The sequence below is a fragment of the Esox lucius genome, chromosome 9 (assembly GCF_011004845.1).
Source record: "Esox lucius isolate fEsoLuc1 chromosome 9, fEsoLuc1.pri, whole genome shotgun sequence".
Lineage (NCBI taxonomy): Eukaryota > Metazoa > Chordata > Actinopteri > Esociformes > Esocidae > Esox > Esox lucius.
In genome coordinates, this window is record NC_047577.1 from 1672831 (window position 1) to 1695466 (window position 22636).

General features: G+C 42.7%; 2 protein-coding genes across 2 annotated transcripts; both read right to left on the reverse strand.

Moving 5' to 3' along the window:
* Positions 1–1893: 1893 nt before the first annotated feature.
* On the reverse strand, positions 1894–6516 carry LOC117594903. Its single transcript, XM_034294432.1, has 8 exons — positions 6495–6516; positions 5264–5293; positions 4953–5039; positions 3891–4049; positions 3165–3194; positions 2751–3077; positions 2559–2647; positions 1894–2277 (listed from the first exon to the last, which is right to left on the reverse strand). Exons 1-8 carry the CDS (start codon positions 6514–6516, stop codon positions 2137–2139), a joined length of 885 nt encoding a protein of 294 aa, XP_034150323.1. The 3' UTR covers positions 1894–2136.
* A 9048-nt stretch (positions 6517–15564) lies between these two features.
* On the reverse strand, positions 15565–22142 carry LOC117594904 (CD5 antigen-like). The gene is made up of 8 exons (XM_034294433.1): positions 22079–22142; positions 20907–20936; positions 20444–20761; positions 17499–17804; positions 17109–17396; positions 16356–16682; positions 16164–16252; positions 15565–15705 (listed from the first exon to the last, which is right to left on the reverse strand). Exons 1-8 carry the CDS (start codon positions 22122–22124, stop codon positions 15565–15567), a joined length of 1545 nt encoding a protein of 514 aa, XP_034150324.1. The 5' UTR covers positions 22125–22142.
* Between the last annotated feature and the right edge of the window lie 494 nt (positions 22143–22636).

The window sequence follows — 22636 nt, forward strand, 5'->3', positions numbered from 1 at the left end:
TTTCATCATGGCTACTAATAATGTGACTCACATTACAGTTCAGTAGTGTGTATGGCCCCCACGTGCCTGTATGAACTCCCGACAACATCTGGGCATGCTCCTGATCTCCTCCCAGACCTGGTTCGGGGCATCTAGTGAGCTCCTGGACAGTCTGTGGCAATACTTGGCGTCCCAAGTAGTACATAACGTCCCAGAGGTTCTCTGTTGGATTCTGGTGAGTGGAACGTGACCTTTATCTCCCCCTCCTTCAGTCCAAAAACGGATCCTCCTCTTCTTTCACAATACCTGTTTATTTTTTCACTGTAAAAGCCCCACCCGCTACGCTTTTATTTGCGGGCACGTCCTTTTCTTCTGTTCAGCCACTTTCTCTGTCCAGCAGAAATCTTCTTTCCCAGAAGGGAGGTTGTTCATTGAACTCATGGGGGGTATTTCAGAAAGCAGGGTAGTGAAAACTTTGACTCGAAAGTTGATGGAAACTCTGGGTTTACGGTTTCAAAGAACCAGTTCAGTGTTTCTCTGAGTCAGTTACTGTTACCTATATTTACTATTACTCAACATACTCCGTGAAGTTAACCTGTTAGCTGGTTTTATTCAACTAACCATGAGTTTGTCCTACTCTTTAACTGATACCTGCCATCTGAATGTGTCCGACATGGCGAGTCCTCTCTAATGCCACATTTCCACTGGTGCTTTATCCCGGGGTTGTGCAGAAAACATCCCCCCTACTTTTTGTGGGGGGATTCGGCAAGGCCATTTTCCTGTCTGTCGAAATGTGACTAGAGTGAAATACTTTTGTGGTACAGTCAGGTGATCAACATGAGCAACCAAAATGATTATGAACTATTCCAGTCTTTGCGGTCCCAAAATTGAGGAGCAAACAACAACAGTGTTGAAGCACTGTTTATACAGTTGTAGAGTTGGTGAACCCTTGGAGAATTGGTAATATATGTAGCATTTGTAAAGAAAGCATGAGTGAGCAGGCAAAATACTTCTTTTATTGCTGATGGGATTCATATTCAACTATAGGTCATCACAGAATGGCACAATCATGAAACAAAACATGGCAACAAATAAAAAAAAAAAAATCATAACCCCTGTCCAAAAGTATGCATACCCTTAGTTCTAAATACTGTGTATTGTATTGTCTTTTATAATAGTTGTTTATGAGGCCCCAAATTCTTGCATGTGGTATAGCTGCCCATTCGTCTTGGCAAAATGCTTCCAAGTCATGCAAAGTCTTTGGTCGTCTTGCATGAACCACACGTTTGAGGTCTCCCCAGAGTGGCTCGATGATATTAAGGTCAGGAGACTGTGATGGCCACTCCAGAACCTTCACCTTTTTCTGCTGTAACCACTGGAGGGTCAACTTGGCCTTGTGCTTAGGGTCATTGTCATGCTGGAAAGTCCAAGAGGGTCCCATGCGCAGCTCTTGTGCATAAAAATGCAAATTATATTAAAATACATTTTCGTTGCCTGATCAGTCACATTTTCAAAATCAATGCCTTAATGTCACAGTTTCTGCCAGGGTATGCAAACTTATGAGCGCAACTGTACATCTACATTATCTCTATATACTAGTTATAACATGACAAAAATACAATTATCAGATAATAACCATTACAAAACTATCTGAAATCAATAACAGCATTTGATGAGAACAACATCATGCAACAACGATTTTGAAAAGCTGCACTTCATTCTGTTGTGTAACGGATTGTCAACATCTTTACTTGAAACAGCTATAATCCTTCTGTCACATTCACTGTAAATGATGGAGATTGAAGCCAAAGGATGAACAGATGGTAAATGGCTATTTGTGTAAAGAAAATCATCTAATATACAAAATAATTCAAACGAATGGAAGACAAAGTAAAAAAATATATAAATGTTGGAATGCAAAACCTTGAAATGAGTTAATGTCTCTATAATGTAAACCCTGTGGTGTTGAGAACAAACACTCCAGAAAGAGATACTGGTGGTTGAACTCTTCATGGGTTCTTTCTGAGATTATAGAACAGAGATTTCTGAAGTTGTTTCATTAGAATTAGAGGCAACTACATCTTATCCAGCAGTGCTGGGCTGTAGATTGTTTTTAAACACAAAACTGACCAACATCAGCTGGTACTCCTCATACTCCTACTCTGTCTCCTGGACTGCTGTCTCCTCTCCCGGCCCGGCATCAGTTCTGGAGTCCAGAGAGACCATCTCTATGACATTGGTACTGACATGAAGATCCATGCTGGTCACCCTGTTCACTCTCTTCTGCCCCCTGGTGGACTAGAGAGATACAACACTAAGAGTTACACATTTACAGATCTCTGTCTTCCCCTCTCTTTCCCCTAACCTCTCTCTCTTTCCCCTAACTCTCTCTTTCTCTCTGTCTCTGTCAAGAAAATACATCCACAACATTACATAAACCCAAAGATACATACTAATTTACAAATGAATACAGTCTGTCACTAAACAAAACAATGAAGATTAGGGGTAAATTGGCACCTCAACAACAAATAAAACCATTTTGTTGCCATGACTAGTCACATCTAAATAAATGTCTTTACCTTGTAGTTCAGGCAGGAGGTGATGATGACTGTCAGTAGAATGAGCAGCACTATGACGTGTCTGATGATGAAGGCTGGATGAGGAGAGGCTGGAAACAGAAACACCTTTCATCAGGGAACTGATCATCATCAGATAGATCTGTAGGAAAACTGTCAATGATAAAGTTACAAGTCTGGTTCATGTTCAGTTACCTGTGATGGTGAGGAAGAGGAGCTGACTCTCAGAGGAGAAGTTATGAGAGAAAACATAATTGTTATAAACACATCTGTAGTTTCCTTGGTGGGAGTCGTCTGCAGCAGGGAAGAGGAAGACAGTTGAGTGATTGACAGCTGGCTGGGTCTGGGTCTGGGTTCTGTTGGAGCCGATGAACGTGAGGAGGAAGGAGCCTCCTGGGTACTGTGGCTGAGTGGAGCAGGTGATGGTGAAGCTGTAACCCTTGAACATATCAGGTCCCTGGTGGCTCCTGAAGACCCCTCCCATTGAGTCAGTCAGGTAAATATCAGGCTGGACCAGGAGATCTGGAACAATAAAATACAACAATAAAATATCTTCTACTAGTTTCCTATAGATGACAATATCATCATCATGTTACAGTGCTATCTGACCTCCCTCACAGGGGAACATGAGTACTGGACCTACAGTCACAGAGACAACATTTAAATAATAATAACACTTAGAGATGCTCACTGAGAACAAACACTACAACATGAAGTATTCTGGGATTTGTAGGTTGTATTTGATTCCTACTGAACTTTACAATTCAAACAGACATCATGAGAAGTGCTGAGAACTTAGTTTGACTACGGATGTAATTATGATGTTTTGTTATTACCTGAACAGATCACTGTGAAGAAAGCTGATCTAGAATTCATCAAAGTAGCACATTCTCTCAATCCAGCCTCAGATCCTTTGCAGTAAAGAACCGTTCCTCTAATGGTGTTTCCAGGTATTACTGAAACACTGGAGCCACAACCCAACTGTCTACACACGACTGTAGCTGCATTCTTCATATAATTGTAAAGCCTCAAAACTCCCACAATCCTCCACTCTTCCTGGTAGTACAACTCCACTCCACCAGCACAGCGACTGGCTTCTCCCACCAGCCTCACATTATCAGGCTCTGACAAAAGACACAGTTATATAATATTTTCTCCTAAAATTAGACTTAACATTTTTATTGAATGAATTTTTTTTTTTTTTACCCAAACAGGTGATTCCAACAGAATGACCAGGTAGACAGGTTCTGTTTTTTCTTTCTGAGGTGTCACAGTCCAGAAGGCGGGTCTCTTTTCCTTTACACTGGAACTCTTTATCCCAGGTCTGACCCTCACCTTCTCCATTGAGCCCCCCCTGTAGATCTACATGAGCCCCACAGCCAAGCTCCCTACAGACCACCTCTGCATCCTGCTGGTCAAAGTCAGATTCACACACTGAGACCCAGGTCTGACTGGACTTCACCTCCAACCTCCCAGAGCAGAAACCAGCTCCAGCTACAAGACGCACAGATTCTGGAGAAAAAGAGTTTGTAGATATTGTGGCATTCTGTCACTCAGGAAAAGGTGGAAAATTATATTGGAAGGTGACATGAACAATTCCATGTTGTTAATACACCGTCCATATCATATTTATATTTACATAATGTAAACATTAATTAAATAATATTACCAGTCTCTTACCTGAACAGGTCACATGACCATCATATTTATATTTACATAATGTAAACATTAATTAAATAATATTACCAGTCTCTTACCTGAACAGGTCACATCAGTATAATAATATTTTAATTTTCATAATGTAAACATGAATTAAATAATATTACAAGTCTCTTACCTGAACAGGCTACATGAACATCATATTTAATTTAACATCATGTAAACATGAATTTAATAATATTACCAGTCTCTAACCTGAACAGGTCACATGACCATCATATTTATATTAACATAATGTAAACATTAATTTAATAATATTACCAGTCTCTTACCTGAACAGGTCACATGACCATCATATTTATATTTACATAATGTAAACATTAATTTAATAATATTACCAGTCTCTAACCTGAACAGGTCACATGACCATCATATTTATATTAACATAATGTAAACATTAATTTAATAATATTACCAGTCTCTTACCTGAACAGGTCACATCAGTATAATATTTCTTATTGCAGAAATAAGGACTCTTTTTGATGTTACACTCTCTAATAGATGACTCCGATCCTCGACATTTATACATAACGGTTTGTCTGCTCTCTTCAGTCAGGGGTGTTCTAGATGTAGTTACAACATTCCCACAGTCAAGCTGTCTACACACCACATTAGACTCTATCAAGGTCCAGTCACCAATCAAACTTAACACCCCAAACCCATCAGACATCCTAGTACATTGACTTGTCCACACTCCTTCCTCAAAGACTTCCAGTTTCCCAGAACAGGAACTGGTCCCATTCACCAGTCTGACTGAGTATTCATCTGTAAACAGGAGAGAGGAAAACACAGTGGTGAGGACAGATATGACAGTGTGTCTGTTATTCTAACAGCTGTAAAAATGTGCGGTCCAGAGGTATCAGTAGTTATAAAACAGTTCTGGTTAATGTAGTTAGGTATGTAACAGGTCCATTCAGTCCTCCACGTGGAATAATAAAGATGACTAATATTGAACTGCTATAATCAAGGTAGATTTACACTCTACCAACCTGGTGGGTCCACACTTTGACCCTGGAGATCTGAGGAGAAAGAGGTGACAGAGAGAGAAGAGAGACATGAACATCAGTCAAAGAGAAAAGTGGTTTATTTACTTGCTATATGTCAGGGTTCAGTGGTTTATTTACTTGCTGTATGTCAGGGTTCAGTGGTTTATTTACTTGCTATATGTCAAGGTTCAATATGTTTATTTACTTGCTATTTGACGGGGTTCAGTAATTTATTTACTTGCTAATAAATAGACCACCTATATAAAAATATATATTTTCCTCTTCACCCCCACTCCATCCTCTTTTCCTGGCCTTTCACCCCTCCTCTCTCCCCCCACTCCCCCTCCCCCCTCCACACCCTCTTCACCCCCTCTCCCTCCTCTTCACCTTTACGTTCCCTCCTCAACCCCGTTCCCTCCTCACCCCCTTTGCCTCCTCACCCCCTTTGCCTCCTCACCCCCTCCCTCTCTTCGTCTATGAAACTACACTTGCGGCCAAAAGTTTGGAATAATGTACAGATTTTGCTCTTTTGGAAAATCTAGCTGTCAGTTTGTCCAGAAACTCAGGTGACATTTCACCCCACTTCCTGAAGCACTTGGCATTAATATGGAATGCTTGTCAAGCACTTCTCACGCACCTTACAGTCTAGCGGATCCCACAAAAGCTCAAATGTTTCATAACACCCTTTTCCAATTATTTGCTGTGTAATGTCTGTGTTTCTTTGCCCACTTATTTCAAAAGTGGCTTTTTCTTAGCTTTTCTTCCCACAAGGCACTGCACCCTGAGTCCTGTCTTTAATGAGGTGTATATTTCTCAAACTAGAGATGTACTAATGTACTTGTCTTCTTGTGTTGTTGTACATCTGGGACTTCCACATGTCTTTCTGTCCTTGTTAGATCCAGTTGTTCTTTGTCTTGGAAGACTGTAGTGTACAACTCTGTATTAAATCTTTAGTTTTTTGGCAATGTCTTAAACAGCCTTCATTCCTTAAAACAATGATAAACTGACGAGTTTCTAGAGAAAACTGATTCTTTTGTTTGCCATTTTTGACCCAATATTGACGTTAAGACATGCCAGTAGTTTGTATACTCTCGCAACTCAAGAACAAACATTGTTTGGATTGTTGGTCGGTACGAATACATTAACTGTATGCTAGTTTGTTAGACAGTACTGTCCATCCATTTTAAATGATATGTCACTAACACAAGTGTTTATCAGTATAACATCATCCTACCTGTGTTCCAGAAAAGAACCATCATCAGTATCACTGTAGGTTTCATATCTGTCTCTAACTGGAGATCCACTGAACTGAACAAATCTACTGTCATGAAGAGTGGACTGATGAGTGGAAAATACTGTTAGGCTCCATCACTTCTATCTCATTACTTCCCTACTGATATGATGTGAGATTTAAACATCCTAGCAACATTATCTTGAATCTGTGTTTAGAGCTGGCTATTTACAGCAAACTGATCTCTACAGGATGCCACTGACTTGACAACATTAAATATGCAAGATATTAATCAACCTCGCAAAGAAAGGCCTGTTAAAACCCCAAATCAGTATTGGAACTTATTCCAGTTCACTTCAAACATTAAGTGAGGAGGAATAGGATGGAGGTAAAAGGAGAGAAGGAGAAAGGAGAAAGGAGGATAAGAAACCTTAGAGGGATGAGGACAAGTGAGGTTTACTCCTGATCTAGGATCAGTGGAATCTATACACATATATAAACACACACACACACACACACACACACACACACATGGGGAGAACAAGAATTTGATACACTGCCGATTTTGCAGGTTTTCCTACTTACAAAGCATGTAGAAGTCTGTCATTTTTATCCTAGGTACACTTCAACATTGAGAGACGGAATCTAAAACAAAAATCCAGAAAATCACATTGTATAATTTTTTTATAATTAATTTGCATTTTATTGCATGACATAAGTATTTGATACATCAGAAAAGCAGAACTTAATATTTGGTACAGAAAGCTTTGTTTGCAATTACAGAGATCATACGTTTCCTGTAGATCTTGACCAGGTTTGCACCCACTGCAGCAGGGATTTTGGCCCACTCCTCCATACAGACCTTCTCCAGGTCCTTCAGGTTTTGGGGCTGTCGCTGGGCAATACAGACTTTCAGATTTTCTATTAGGAGGTTGTTGGCCAAGATCTCACGATACATGGCCTCATCCATCCTCCCCTCAATACGGTGCAGTCGTCCTGTCCCCTTTGCAGAAAAGCAGCCCCAAAGGATGATGTTTCCACCTCCATGCTTCACGGTTGGGATGGTGTTCTTGGGTTTGTACTCATCCTTCTTCTTCCTCCAAACATGGCAAGTGGAGTTTAGACCAAAAAGATCTATTTTTGTCTCCCATTCCTCCTCTGGATCATCCAGATGGTCATTGGCAAACTTCAGACAGGCCTGGACATGCGCTGGCTTGAGCAGGGGGACCTTACGTGCGCTGCAGGATTTTAATCCATGACGCCGTAGTGTGTTACTAATGGTTTTCTTTGAGACTGTGGTCCCAGCTCTCTTCAAATCATTGACCTGGTCTTGCTGTGTAGTTCTGGGCTGATCCGTCACCTTCCTCATGATCATTGATGCCCCACGAGGTGAGAGAACTGTCATCTAGAACTTCTTCCATTCTCTAATAATTATGCCAACAGTTGTTACCTTCTCACCAAGCTGCTTGCCTATTGTCCTGTAGCCCATCCCAGCCTTGTGCAGGTCTACAATTTGATCCCTGATGTCCTTACACAGCTCTCTGGTCTTGGTCATTGTGGAGAGGTTGGAGTCTGTTTGTTTCCTTCTCACCATGCTGCTTGCCTATTGTCCTGTAGCCCATCCCGAGTTTCGAACCCGGGTTGCCCACATGAAAGGTTATTACCAGTCTACCCCCATACACCTCCTCCTATAATCCAACAGTATTACCAGTCTACCCCCATACACCTCCTCCTATAATCCAACAGTATTACCAGTCTACCCCCATACACCTCCTCCTATAATCCAACAGTATTACCAGTCTACCCCCATACACCTCCTCCTATAATCCAACAGTATTACCAGTCTACCCCCATACACCTCCTCCTATAATCCAACAGTATTACCAGTCTACCCCCATACACCTCCTCCTATAATCCAACAGTATTACCAGTCTACCCCCATACACCCCCTCCTATAATCCAACAGTATTACCAGTCTACCCCCATACACCTCCTCCTATAATCCAACATTATTACCAGTCTACCCCCATACACCTCCTCATATAATCCAACAGTATTACCAGTCTACCCCCATACACCTCCTCCTATAATCCAACAGTATTACCAGTCTACCCCCATACACCTCCTCCTATAATCCAACAGTATTAACAGTCTACCCCCATACACCTCCTCCTATAAACCAACAGTATTACCAGTCTACCCCCATACACCTCCTCCTATTATCCAACAGTATTACCAGTCTACCCCCATACACCTCCTCCTATAATCCAACAGTATTACCAGTCTACCCCCATACACCCCCTCCTATAATCCAACAGTATTACCAGTCTACCCCCATACACCTCCTCCTATAATCCAACATTATTACCAGTCTACCCCCATACACCTCCTCATATAATCCAACAGTATTACCAGTCTACCCCCATACACCTCCTCCTATAATCCAACAGTATTACCAGTCTACCCCCATACACCTCCTCCTATAAACCAACAGTATTACCAGTCTACCCCCATACACCTCCTCCTATTATCCAACAGTATTACCAGTCTACCCCCATACACCTCCTCCTATAATCCAACAGTATTACCAGTCTACCCTCATACACCTCCTCCTACAATCCAACAGTATTACCAATCTACCCCCATACCCCTCCTCCTATAATCCAACAGTACTACCAGTCTACCCCCATACACCTCCTCATATAATCCAACAGTATTACCAGTCTACCCCCATACACCTCCTCCTAAAATCCAACAGTATTACCAGTCTACCCCCATACACCTCCTCCTATAATCCAACAGTATTACCAGTCTACCCCCATACACCTCCTCCTATTATCCAACAGTATTACCAGTCTACCCCCATACACCTCCTCCTATAATCCAACAGTATTACCAGTCTACCACCATACACCTCCTCCTATAATCCAACAGTATTACCAGTCTACCCCCATACACCTCCTCATATAATCCAACAGTATTACCAGTCTACCCCCATACACCTCCTCCTAAAATCAAACAGTATTACCAGTCTACCCCCATACACCTCCTCCTATAATCCAACAGTATTAACAGTCTACCCCCATACACCTCCTCCTATAATCCAACAGTATTATCAGTCTACCCCCATACACCTCCTCCTATAATCCAACAGAATTAACAGTCTACCCCCATACACCTCCTCCTATAATCCAACAGTATTATCAGTCTACCCCCATACACCTCCTCCTATAATCCAACAGTATTACCAGTCTACCCCTATACACCTCCTCCTATAATCCAACAGTATTACCAGTCTACCCCCATACACCTCCTCCTATAATCCAACAGTATTACCAGTCTACCCCCATACACCTCCTCCTATAATCCAACAGTATTACCAGTCTACCCCCATACACCTCCTCCTATAATCCAACAGTATTACCAGTCTACCCCCATACACCTCCTCCTATAATCCAACAGTATTACCAGTCTACCCCCATACACCTCCTCATATAATCCAACAGTATTACCAGTCTACCCCTATACACCTCCTCCTATAATCCAACAGTATTACCAGTCTACCCCCATACACCTCCTCCTATAATCCAACAGTATTACCAGTCTACCCCTATACACCTCCTCCTATAATCCAACAGTATTACCAGTCTACCCCCATACACCTCCTCCTATAATCCAACAGTATTACCAGTCTACCCCTATACACCTCCTCCTATAATCCAACAGTATTACCAGTCTACCCCCATACACCTCCTCCTATAATCCAACAGTATTAACAGTCTACCCCCATACACCTCCTCCTATAATCCAACAGTATTACCAGTCTACCCCCATACACCTCCTCCTATAATCCAACAGTATTACCAGTCTACCCCCATACACCTCCTCCTATAATCCAACAGTATTACCAGTGTACCCCTATACACCTCCTCCTATAATCCAACAGTATTTTTAGCATCTTACCTGAACAGGTCACATGATAATAATGTCCACCATCACAGTCACTAGAACGTCCTGTCATACACTTTCTAAGAGAATATTCGTCTTCAGTGCAACCAACGACTATGACTCCTCTTCTCTCTCCAGACCAAGGTGTTGTTAATACTGTAAAAACATTCCCACAGCCCAGCTCTCTACACACTTGATAAGTATTAATCATCTTCCACCCTCTGTAAACCCCATACTCCCATTCACACACAGCTGACCACTGTTCATTATGAAAGACTTCCACTGTCCCAGAACAGGAACTGGTCCCATTCACCAGTCTGACTGAGAGTTCATCTGTAACAGGAGACAGGAAAACACAGTGGTGAGGACAGATAATGACAGTGTTTCTGTAATTCTAAGAGTTCAGTTCTCCATGTGGGATTATAACGTTGACCAATATTCAACTGTTATAATCACTGTAGATTTATTCTCTACCAACCTGGTGGGCTGACACTTTGACCCTGAAGATCTGAGGAGAAAGAGAGAGACAGAGGACAGATCAGGGAGGCAGGGGAAGGGAGAGAGAAAGATAGAACGAGATCAGTAATTAGAGCAGTAAAACTTTAAGTGATGTCATACCTGTGATGTGTATGGTCTTATATACCACGCCTAACAGCCAATCCGCATTCAGGATACAAACCATCCTGTTTATCAGAGACATACTACGGATGTCTAGCTGTGGATGGGGCTAATTGAATACTTGTGTGAATGTTGGTTTCTTTGTTTTCATTATGGTGGCCAAGGTGAGGTGGACCTACTGATGACACAATTATAATATCTGGGTAATTGTTTGGGCCCGGACCACATGTCCATTACAATATATGGCTAATTGCTAGGGCCTGGACCACATGTCCATTATAATACTTGGGTAATTGCTAGGTCCTGGACCACATGTCCATTATAATATCTGTGTACTTGTTTTGGCCCAGACCACATGTCCATTATAATATCTGGGTAGTTGTTTTGGCCCAGACCACATGTCCATTATAATATCTGGGTAGTTGTTTTGGCCCAGACCACATGTCCATTATAATATCTGGGTAATTGTTTTGACCCTGACTATATGTCCATTATATGTCTTGGTTTTGAAGTAAAGACATGCTTACTTTATTTAATCTGAAGTGTATGTTATGGTTACCTATGACAACGGATATTTACAAACAATTTCCTACACATCTCCTCAGGATATACTAAGCAGAAACGTTTTATACTACAACACCATTACATTTCAACCTAATTCCTGTCCTTAGTTGAACATATAGGCTACAGTAAAGTGCAATTAAACTTTACTGGCCTATATATTTTTACTGTCCACATCCAGTTGTAGGTCACTAACACACGTGTATAGCAGTATAACATCATCCTACCTGTGTTTCAGAAAATAAACATCATCAGTATCACTGTAGGTTTCATATCTGTCTCTAACTGGAGATCCACTGAACTAAACAAGTCTACTGTAATGAAGAGTGGACTGAAGAGTGGAAAATACTGCTAGGCTATATCACTTCTATCTTGTTACTTCCTGACTCATGTGGTGTGAATAAAACATCCTAATATCTTAACTGACATCAGTGATTTTGATGTTTCAGAAAACTAATCTGTATTTAAAAAGCCCTACAGGAAACCACTGTCATGACAACAAACTTTGACATTGTCTGTGTTATAATACTGTAAGAAACTAAATTAGCCTGTTAAGATGGAACATTACTAAATTCCCCTATTTCAGTCCAGTTCACTGAGAAAGGAAGGACTGGTCAACTGACTGAGAAGGAGGGAGTGGCCAACTGACAAAGTAGGAGGGACCTGCCATATGACATAGAGTAGGAGGGACCTGCCAACTGACAGAGAAGGAGGGAGTGGCCAACTGACATAGAGTAGGAGGGACCTGCCAACTGGCATAGAGTAAGAGGGACCTGCCATCTGACATAGAGTAGGAGGGACCTGCCAACTGGCATAGAGTAGGAGGGAGTGGCTATCTGACAGAAAGTAGGAACAGGAGGAGGCAGAACGAGAGTGGAGCAAGGAGAGAGAAGGATGATAAGAGAGTTGTTGTGGAAATTAGTCTCAATGTATTCTCACTGATTAAAGGACTGAGAGCCCCTTATTCACATTAGAAAAGGAATGTGGGGGATCAGGTATTTGCCTAGGGGGCATCATTGACTGGTATCAGCTGGTTATAAGGGTACTCATTAATCTGCGCATCTGTATGACTCATCAGGGCATCTATTGTCTGTCCGGGTTCGGTTGGAACTCTTAGAATTTAAGAAGTTACCTATGGGGGGAAGGACAGTTTGTCCTTTGTGTGAAGCTTAGGTTGTAATAAAACAAAGGGAATGTGTCCTGTTGAGTTGGGGCAGTTGTGAAGGATTTTACCACACCCCTTTTCTCTCTTTAAATACTGTTGATTGACCTGTATTATGTTAGAGACTCCTCTGACAATTATGTTTGTAAGCGTTTGACGCGTCTCTCTTATTTGCAAATATTAATAAATGGTTAAATTGTGCCAAGAGAGTTTTGTCTTTTTTCTTACTCCTTTAAGGGTGTCGATCGATGGAATTGCAATCTCAGATTACATCATCCTACCTCTGTTCCAGAAAAGGTCCATCATCAGTATCACTGTAGGTTTCATATTTATAGACTGAAGAGTGGACAATTCTGTTAGGCTGTATCACTCATCTCATTACTTCTGGACTCATATGACATGAATTAAATGTGTCTTTAACTTATTTTTTGATCTCGTAAAAAAGAACATCAGGAAACTGCTGTCATGACAACCACATATCATATGCTATATATCATTTGCCATAAAAAAAAAATTGTTTCAAGCATGAATAGAGAATAGAGAACAAAGAGTGAAAGAACAGGAAAACATTTTAAAGAATGGAAACGTAGAAAGGAGCACTGAGGGAGAAAGAAGGAGGGGAAAGGAGGAGAGAGGGAGAAAGAAGGAGGGGAAAGGAGGAGAGAGGAAGAAAGAAGGAGGGGAAAGGAGGAGAGAGGGGAGCAGAGGTGAAGAGTTGAATATTGTCTCTGAGACCTTGATGGAAAGAGAGGGGGGAGGAGAGACAAGGTGTGAGGGAGAATTGAAAAAGGGAGGTAGATGGAGGAAAAGGGGAGAGAAGGGAGAGAGGGACACAGGGGGAGTTGGAAAGAGGGACTAGAGGCAGTAGAAAGTGTAGGGGAACGGAGACAGAGAGACATAGAAATGTGTCAAATATCTATCAAATCTAAAGAGCAATACGATGATAAGGCACAGTGGCTTGGAACAACACCCTGGTCCGGTTAGAACCGAAGAAGAAACCTAGAGAGGAGCCAGGCAATACAATGATAAGGCACAGTGGCTTGGAACAACACCCTGGTCCGGTTCCAACCGAGAAAGAAACCTAGAGAGGAACCAGGCTCTGAATGGATCTTATAAGGGTACTTGACCTTTAAGGACATTGTTCATTACACGTCCAGACGACCAGGTGAAAGGTCATGTGTCATGTTTATTTTTGACATGGTAATGTAACATTACCCTTCTCTCTGTGATGTAATGATGTGGTGTTGTCATCCTTCTCTCTGTGATGAAATGATGTGGTGTTGTCATCCTTCTCTCTGTGATGTAATGATGTGGTGTTGTCATCCTTCTCTCTGTGATGAAATGATGTGGTGTTGTCATCCTTCTCTCTGTGATGTAATGATGTGGTGTTGTCATCCTTCTCTCTGTGATGTAATGATGTGGTGTTGTCATCCTTCTCTCTGTGATGTAATGATGTGGTGTTGTCATCCTTCTCTTTGTGATGTAATGATGTGGTGTTTTCATCCTTCTCTCTGTGATGTAATGATGTGGTGTTGTCATCCTTCTCTCTGTGATGTAATGATGTGGTGTTGGCCTCCTCTGTGACCATGACTTCTTCAGACATGGTTCTCCTCTTACTCCCTCTAGTGGTCAGTTGAGGAAAAGCAGGATTTCCTGCACCTGTTTTTATATCTTTGTAATATGACAGTTGTTTCAATGTGGAATCGTTCACCATCAGTAATCACTGGACTGTTGTAAAATAGAGAACTGATATCACACAAGAGTCAATCAATTTCAATCAAATTTCTTTATAAAGCCCTTTTTACAACAGAAGTTGTCACAAAGTGCTTTACAGAGACACCCGGCCTTAAACCCCAAGGAGCAAACAACAGTAGTGTTGAATTTCAGTGGCTAGGAAATACTCCTTAAGAAGGCTGAATTTTAGGAAGAAACCTAGAGAGGACCCAGGCTCAGAGGGGTGACCAGTCCTCTTCTGGCTGTGCCGGGTGAGATATTAAGAGTCCAATTGGAATAATTAATACATTTCTCTGGGCTTAATCCAGAGGCTATTTGATTGTAGACTAGGTCAGAAGTATGACCAGGTGGACAAGGACAGGGACAGCAACGGGCCCCCCAAACCATGTAATCCGCAGGTGTTGACCAGGACCTCATCTCCTCCTAAAATTTAAAACTGGAGGAAACTGAGAAAAGTTAGAAGTGCATTCCTCATATCCCCCAGCACAATAATATAGCAGCGTAACACCTTGGAACTGAGTGTCAGCCTCTGAGTTTATTAAAAGAATACAATGATTACATGGCAGTTTAAAGAGCAACACATGTTTATCTGGACAGGGAATACAAAATTACAGTAAAATAATCTGGGCTCACAATACACATGGGTTTTCATGAAAAACCTAAGATCAAAGTCAATCATATTATTGCCAAAGGATGAAGCCAAAGGATGAACAGATGGTAAAAGGTCATTTGTACAAAGAAAATCATCTAATATACAAAATAATTATAACGAATGGAAGACAAAGTAAAAAAATAATAAATGTTGGAATGCAAAACCTTGAAATGAGTTAATGTCTCTATAATGTAAACCCTGTGGTGTTGAGAACAAACACTCCAGAAAGAGATACTGGTGGTTGAACTCTTCATGGGTTCTTTCTGAGATTATAGAACAGAGATTTCTGAAGTTGTTTCATTAGAATTAGAGGCAACTACATCTTATCCAGCAGTGCTGGGCTGTAGAATGTTTTTAAACACAAAACTGACCAACATCAGCTGGTACTCCTCATACTCCTACTCTGTCTCCTGGACTGCTGTCTCCTCTCCCGGCCCGGCATCAGTTCTGGAGTCCAGAGAGACCATCTCTATAACATTGGTACTGACATGAAGATCCATGCTGGTCACCCTGTTCACTCTCTTCTGCCCCCTGTTGGACTAGAGAGATACAACACTAAGAGTTACACATTTACAGATCTTTCTTCCCCTCTCTTTCCCCTAACCTCTCTCTCTTTCCCCTAACCTCTCTCTCTTTCCCCAAACTCTCTCTCTTTTCCCTAACCTTTCTCTCTTTCCCCTAACCTCTCTCTCTTTCCCCTAACCTCTCTCTCTTTCCCCAAACACTCTATCTTTTCCCTAACCTCTCTCTCTTTCCCCTAACCTCTCTCGCTTTCCCCTAACTCTCTCTTTCTTTCCCCTAACTCTCTCTTTATCTCTGTCTCTGTCAAGAAAAAACATCCACAACATTACATAAACCCAAAGATACATACTAATTTACAAATGAATACAGTCTGTCATTAAACAAAACAATGAGGTTTAGGGGTAAATTGGCACCTCAACAACAAATAAAACCATTTTGTTGCCATGACTAGTCACATCTAAATAAATGTCTTTACCTTGTAGTTCAAGCAGGAGGTGATGATGACTGTCAGTAGAATGAGCAGCACTATGACGTGTCTGATGATGAAGGCTGGATGAGGAGAGGCTGGAAACAGAAACACCTTTCATCAGGGAACTGATCATCATCAGATAGATCTGTAGGAAAACTGTCAATGATAAAGTTACAAGTCTGGTTCATGTTCAGTTACCTGTGATGGTGAGGAAGAGGAGCTGACCCTCAGAGGAGAAGTTATGAGAGAAAACATCATTGTTATAAACACATCTGTAGTTTCCTTGGTGGGAGTCGTCTGCAGCAGGGAAGAGGAAGACAGCTGAGTGATTGACAGCTGGCTGGGTCTGGGTCTGGGTTCTGTTGGAGCCGGTGAACGTGAAGAGGAAGGAGCCTCCTGGGTACTGTGGCTGAGTGGAGCAGGTGATGGTGAAGTTGTAGCCCTTGAACATCTCAGGTCCCTGGTGGCCCCTAAAGACCCCTCCCATTGAGTCAGTCAGGTAGATATCAGGCTGGACCAGGAGATCTGGAACAATACAAAATAAATAAATAAACACCCTGTCCAAAACTGGTTACCCATTGAAGACCATAACATCATTATGCAACAGTGCTATCTGACCTCCTTCACAGAGAGCATGAGTAGTGGACCTACAGTCACAGAGAAAACATATGTCTAAATTTGACTTCAAGAGGACATCTGGGTCAAGAAAGAAAAAAACATAGCTACTTAACTACTTTCCTAATTGAAATAATAATAACATTGTTTTGTAACAGCCCTAGTAGTGATGTTTGCTCAGAAACAACTTTACAACATGAAGAATTCTGGAAAATGTTGATTGTATTTGACTCCTAATGGATTGAGGGACATACAAACTTAACAGCCATCATGAGAAGTACAGAGAACTTTGTTTGAATTATGTAAATCAGAAGAATGAGAAGGCTTTGTTATTACCTGAGCAGATCACTGTGAATAAATGGGGTATAACATACATCCAAGTTGCACATTCTCTCAGTCCAGGCTCAGACCCAGTACAGTACAAACCAGTCCCTGTAGTGGTATTTACAGGTACTACAGAAACATTGGAGCCACAACCCAGCTGTCTACACACAACTTTAGCTATATTTTTCCTATAATTGTCCTTGTCATCAGTTCCCACAGTCCTCCACTCTTGCTGGTAGTACAACTCCACTCCACCAGCACAGCGACTGGCTTCTCCCACCAGCCTCACATTATCAGGCTCTGAGAAAACAAGATAAAATTGAAAACCTTACCTATATTTCCTTTCATGTTATTTACTCCAGATGAGAAACAATATTGATTTAGTGACAAACTGTTTCTTACCTGAGCAGGTGAGTGCAACAGTATGACCAGGTAGACAGGTGTTGTTTTTTCTTTCTGAGGTGTCACAGTCCAGAAGGCAGGTCTCATTTCCTTTACACTGGAACTCTTTATCCCAGATCTGACCCTTACCTTCTCCATAGAGCCCCCCCTGTAGATCTACAGGAACCCCACAGCCAAGCTCCCTACAGACCACCTCTGCATCCTGCTGGTCAAAGTCAGATTCACACACTGAGACCCAGGACTGACTGGACTTCACCTCCAACCTCCCAGAGCAGAAACCAGCTCCATCAACAAGCTGTATAGATTCTGGAGAAGTGTTGGTTGAAAAATCAGTTAGTTTTCTTGATTATACTTTCAAGAATGAATTCCACATTTGGTAAATAAAAGATTGTAGTTTGGTCATTTTGATAACTGACAAAGGCTGACAAGGTGTTTTATTTACTCAGGATAAGGACTGAGAACTATACAACATGGTGACAGGGATAGGGAAAACACTGTGCATAAGTGCATTATGATAAAAATGTGTGTAAAGTTTACTTAGAATATCGGATTGTTTATTCATTTTAGTTCCTGATTGATTTGGCCATTTTTTATTACTTCAGCCAATATTGCATTCAGCCAACCATCAGCCCCAATATTGCAATCAGACAATATATTATAGTATTTATAACTATAAACAAGAAACCTGGCAAGCCAAGTTCAGCTGCCTGCAATAAAAAGTGTTGGCATCTTGAGTTTCGAACCCGGGTTGCTCACATATTACCAGTCTACCCCCATACACCTCCTCCTATAATCCAACAGTATTACCAGTCTACCCCCATACACCTCCTCCTATAATCCAACAGTATTACCAGTCTACCCCCATACACCTCCTCCTATAATCCAACAGTATTACCAGTCTACCCCCATACACCTCCTCCTATAATCCAACAGTATTACCAGTCTACCCCCATACACCTCCTCCTATAATCCAACAGTATTACCAGTCTACCCCCATACACCCCCTCCTATAATCCAACAGTATTACCAGTCTACCCCCATACACCTCCTCCTATAATCCAACAGTATTACCAGTCTACCCCATACACCTCCTCCTATAATCCAACAGTATTACCAGTCTACCCCATACACCTCCTCCTATAATCCAACATTATTACCAGTCTACCCCCATACACCTCCTCCTATAATCCAACAGTATTACCAGTCTACCCCCATACACCTCCTCCTATAATCCAACAGTATTACCAATCTACCCCCATACACCTCCTCCTATAATCCAACAGTATTACCAGTCTACCCCCATACACCTCCTCCTATAATCCAACAGTATTACCAGTCTACCCCCATACACCTCCTATAATCCAACAGTATTACCAGTCTACCCCCATACACCTCCTCCTATAATCCAACAGTATTACCAGTCTACCCCCATACACCTCCTCCTATAATCCAACAGTATTACCAGTCTACCCCCATACACCGTCCATCTTCTTCCGCTTATCCGGGGCCGGGTCGCGGAGGCAGCAGTCTAAGCAGGGATGCCCAGACTTCCCTCTCCCCAGACACTTCCTCCAGCTCTTCCGGGGGGACACCGAGGCGTTCCCAGGCCAGCCGGGAGACATAGTCCCTCCAGCGTGTCCTAGGTCTTCCCCGGGGTCTCCTCCCGGTGGGACGGGACCGGAACACCTTCCCAGGAAGGCGTTCCGGAGGCATCCGAAAAAGATGCCCAAGCCACCTCAGCTGACCCCTCTCGATGTGGAGGAGCAGCGGCTCTACTCTGAGCTCCTCCCGGGTGACCGAGCTTCTCACCCTATCTCTAAGGGATCGCCCGGCCACCCTGCGGAGAAAGCTCATTTCGGCCGCCTGTATCCGGGATCTTGTCCTTTCGGTCATGACCCAAAGCTCATGACCATAGGTGAGAGTAGGAACGTAGATTGACTGGTAAATCGAGAGCTTCGCCTTGCGGCTCAGCTCTTTCTTCACCACGACAGACCGATACATCGACTGCATTACTGCAGAAGCTGCACCGATCCGTCTGTCAATCTCCCGTTCCATCCTTCCCTCACTCGTGAACAAGACCCCTAGATACTTAAACTCCTCCACTTGAGGCAGGCACTCTCCACCAACCTGAAGTGGGCAAGCCACCCTTTTCCGACTGAGGACCATGGCCTCGGATTTGGAGGTACTGATTTTCATCCCCACCGCTTCACACTCGGCTGCAAACCGTCCCAGCGCATGCTGAAGGTCCTGGTTAGAAGGGGCCAACACGACAACATCATCTGCAAAGAGCAGAGACGAAATTGTGTGGTCCCCAAACCTGACACCCTCCGGCCCCTGGCTGCGCCTAGAAATTCTGTCCATAAAAATTACGAACAGAACCGGTGACAAAGGGCAGCCCTGCCGGAGTCCAACATGCACTGGGAACAAGTCTGACTTACTGCCGGCAATGCGGACCAAGCTCCTGCTTCGGTTGTACAGGGACCTGACAGCCCTTAGCAAAGGACCCAGGACCCCATATTCCCCAAGCACCCTCCACAAGATGCCGCGAGGGACACAGTCGAATGCCTTCTCCAAATCCACAAAACACATGTGGATTGGTTGGGCAAACTCCCATGAACCCTCCAACACCCTGTAGAGGGTATAGAGCTGGTCCAGTGTTCCACGGCCCGGACGAAAACCACACTGTTCCTCCTGAATCCGAGGTTCTACTATCGGCCGTATTCTCCTCTCCAGAACCCTGGCATAGACTTTCCCGGGGAGACTTTCCCCTAAACACCTCCTCCTATAATCCAACAGTATTACCAGTCTACCCCCATACACCCCCTCCTATAATCCAACAGTATTACCAGTCTACCCCCGTACACCTCCTCCTATAATCCAACAGTATTACCAGTCTACCCCCATACACCTCCTCCTATAATCCAACAGTATTACTAGCATTTTACCTGAACAGGTCACATGATAATAATGTCCACCATCACAGTCACTAGAACGTCCTGTCATACACTTTCTAAGAGAAGATTCGTCTCCAGTGCAACCACCGACTATGACTCCTCTTCTCTCTCCAGACCAAGGTGTTGTTAATACAGTAAAAACATTCCCACAGCCCAGCTCTCTACACACTTGATAAGCATTGATCATCTTCCACCCTGTGTAACCCCCATACTCCCATTTACACACAGCTGACCACTGTTCATTATGAAAGACTTCCACTGTCCCAGAACAGGAACTGGTCCCATTCACCAGTCTGACTGAGAGTTCATCTGTAACAGGAGACAGGAAAACACAGTGGTGAGGACAGATAATGACAGTGTTTCTGTAATTCTAAGAGTTCAGTTCTCCATGTGGGATTATAACGTTGACCAATATTCAACTGTTATAATCACTGTAGATTTATTCTCTACCAACCTGGTGGGCTGACACTTTGACCCTGAAGATCTGAGGAGAAAGAGAGAGACAGAGGACAGATCAGGGAGGCAGGGGAAGGGAGAGAGAAAGATAGAACGAGATAGACCAGCAATTAGAGCAGTAAAACGTTAAGTGATGTCATACCTGTGATGTGTATGGTCTTATATCCCACGGCTAACAGCCAATCCGCATTCAGGATACAAACTATCCTGTTTATAAGAGACATACTACAGATGTCTAGCTCTGGATGGGGCTAATTGAATACTTGTGTGAATGTTGGTTTCTTTGTTTTCATTGTGGTGGCCAAGGTGAGGTGGACCTACTGATGACACAATTATAATATCTGGGTAATTGTTTGGGCCCGGACCACATGTCCATTATAATATCTGGGTAATTGTTTGGGCCCGGACCACATGTCCATTATAATATATGGGTAATTGTTTGGGCCCGGACCACATGTCCATTATAATATCTGGGTAATTGCTAGGGCCTGGACCACATGTCCATTATAATATATGGGTAATTGTTTGGGCCCGGACCACATGTCCATTATAATATCTGGGTAATTGTTTGGGCCCGGACCACATGTCCATTATAATATCTAGGTAATTGCTAGGGCCTGGACCACATGTCCTGTGACAACTGCGCCCTCTGCTGCTTCACCTCCCCCTGCAGCAGACAGGCTCCAGCGTTTGACGTCACCGGCCTTCTGACACCATCGCCCATCTCATCATGCTTGTCACCTGTGTCCTGTTTAGCGCACCTGTTCCTCATCCTCATCATTCACCCCAGTATATATGTTCCCTCTGCTCCCCCTGTCTTTGTGTGTAATTGTCTCTGTATGCCCAAAGAGCTGGGTCACGTTTCGTTCACTTCTATTCATTTACTCAATGAAGTAAAGACATGCTTACTTTATTTAATCTGAAGTGTATGTTATGGTTACCTATGATAATGGATATTTACTAACAATTTCCTACACATCTCCTCAGGATATACTAAGCAGAAACGTTTTATACTACAACACCATTACATTTCAACCTAATTCCTGTCCTTAGTTGAACATATAGGCTACAGTAAAGTGCAGTTAAACTTTACTGGCCTATATATTTTTACTGTCCACATCCAGTTGTAGGTCACTAACACAAGTGTATATCAGTATAACATCATCCTACCTGTGTTCCAGAGAAGAACCATCATCAGTATCACTGTAGGTTTCATATCTGTCTCTAACTGGAGATCCACTGAACTAAACAAGTCTACTGTCATGAAGAGTGGACTGAAGAGTGGAAAATACTGCTAGGCTATATCACTTCTATCTTTTTACTTCCTGACTTCTGTGGTGTCAATTAAAGGTCCTAATATCTTAACTTACATCAGTGATTTTGATGCTTCAGCAAACTAATCTGTATTTAAAAAGCCCTACAGGAAACCACTGTCATGACAAACTTTGACATTGTCTGTGTTATAATACTGTAAGAAACTAGATTGGCCTGTTAAGATGGAACATTAGTAAATTCCCCTATTTCAGTCCAGTTCACTGAGAAAGGAAGGACTGGTCAACTGACAGAGAAGGAGGGAGTGGCCAACTGACAAAGTAGGAGGGACCTGCCAACTGGCATAGAGTAGGAGGGACCTGCCAACTGACTGAGAAGGAGGGAGTGGCCATCTGACAAAGTAGGACGGACCTGCCAACTGGCATAGAGTAGGAGGGACCTGCCATCTGACATAGA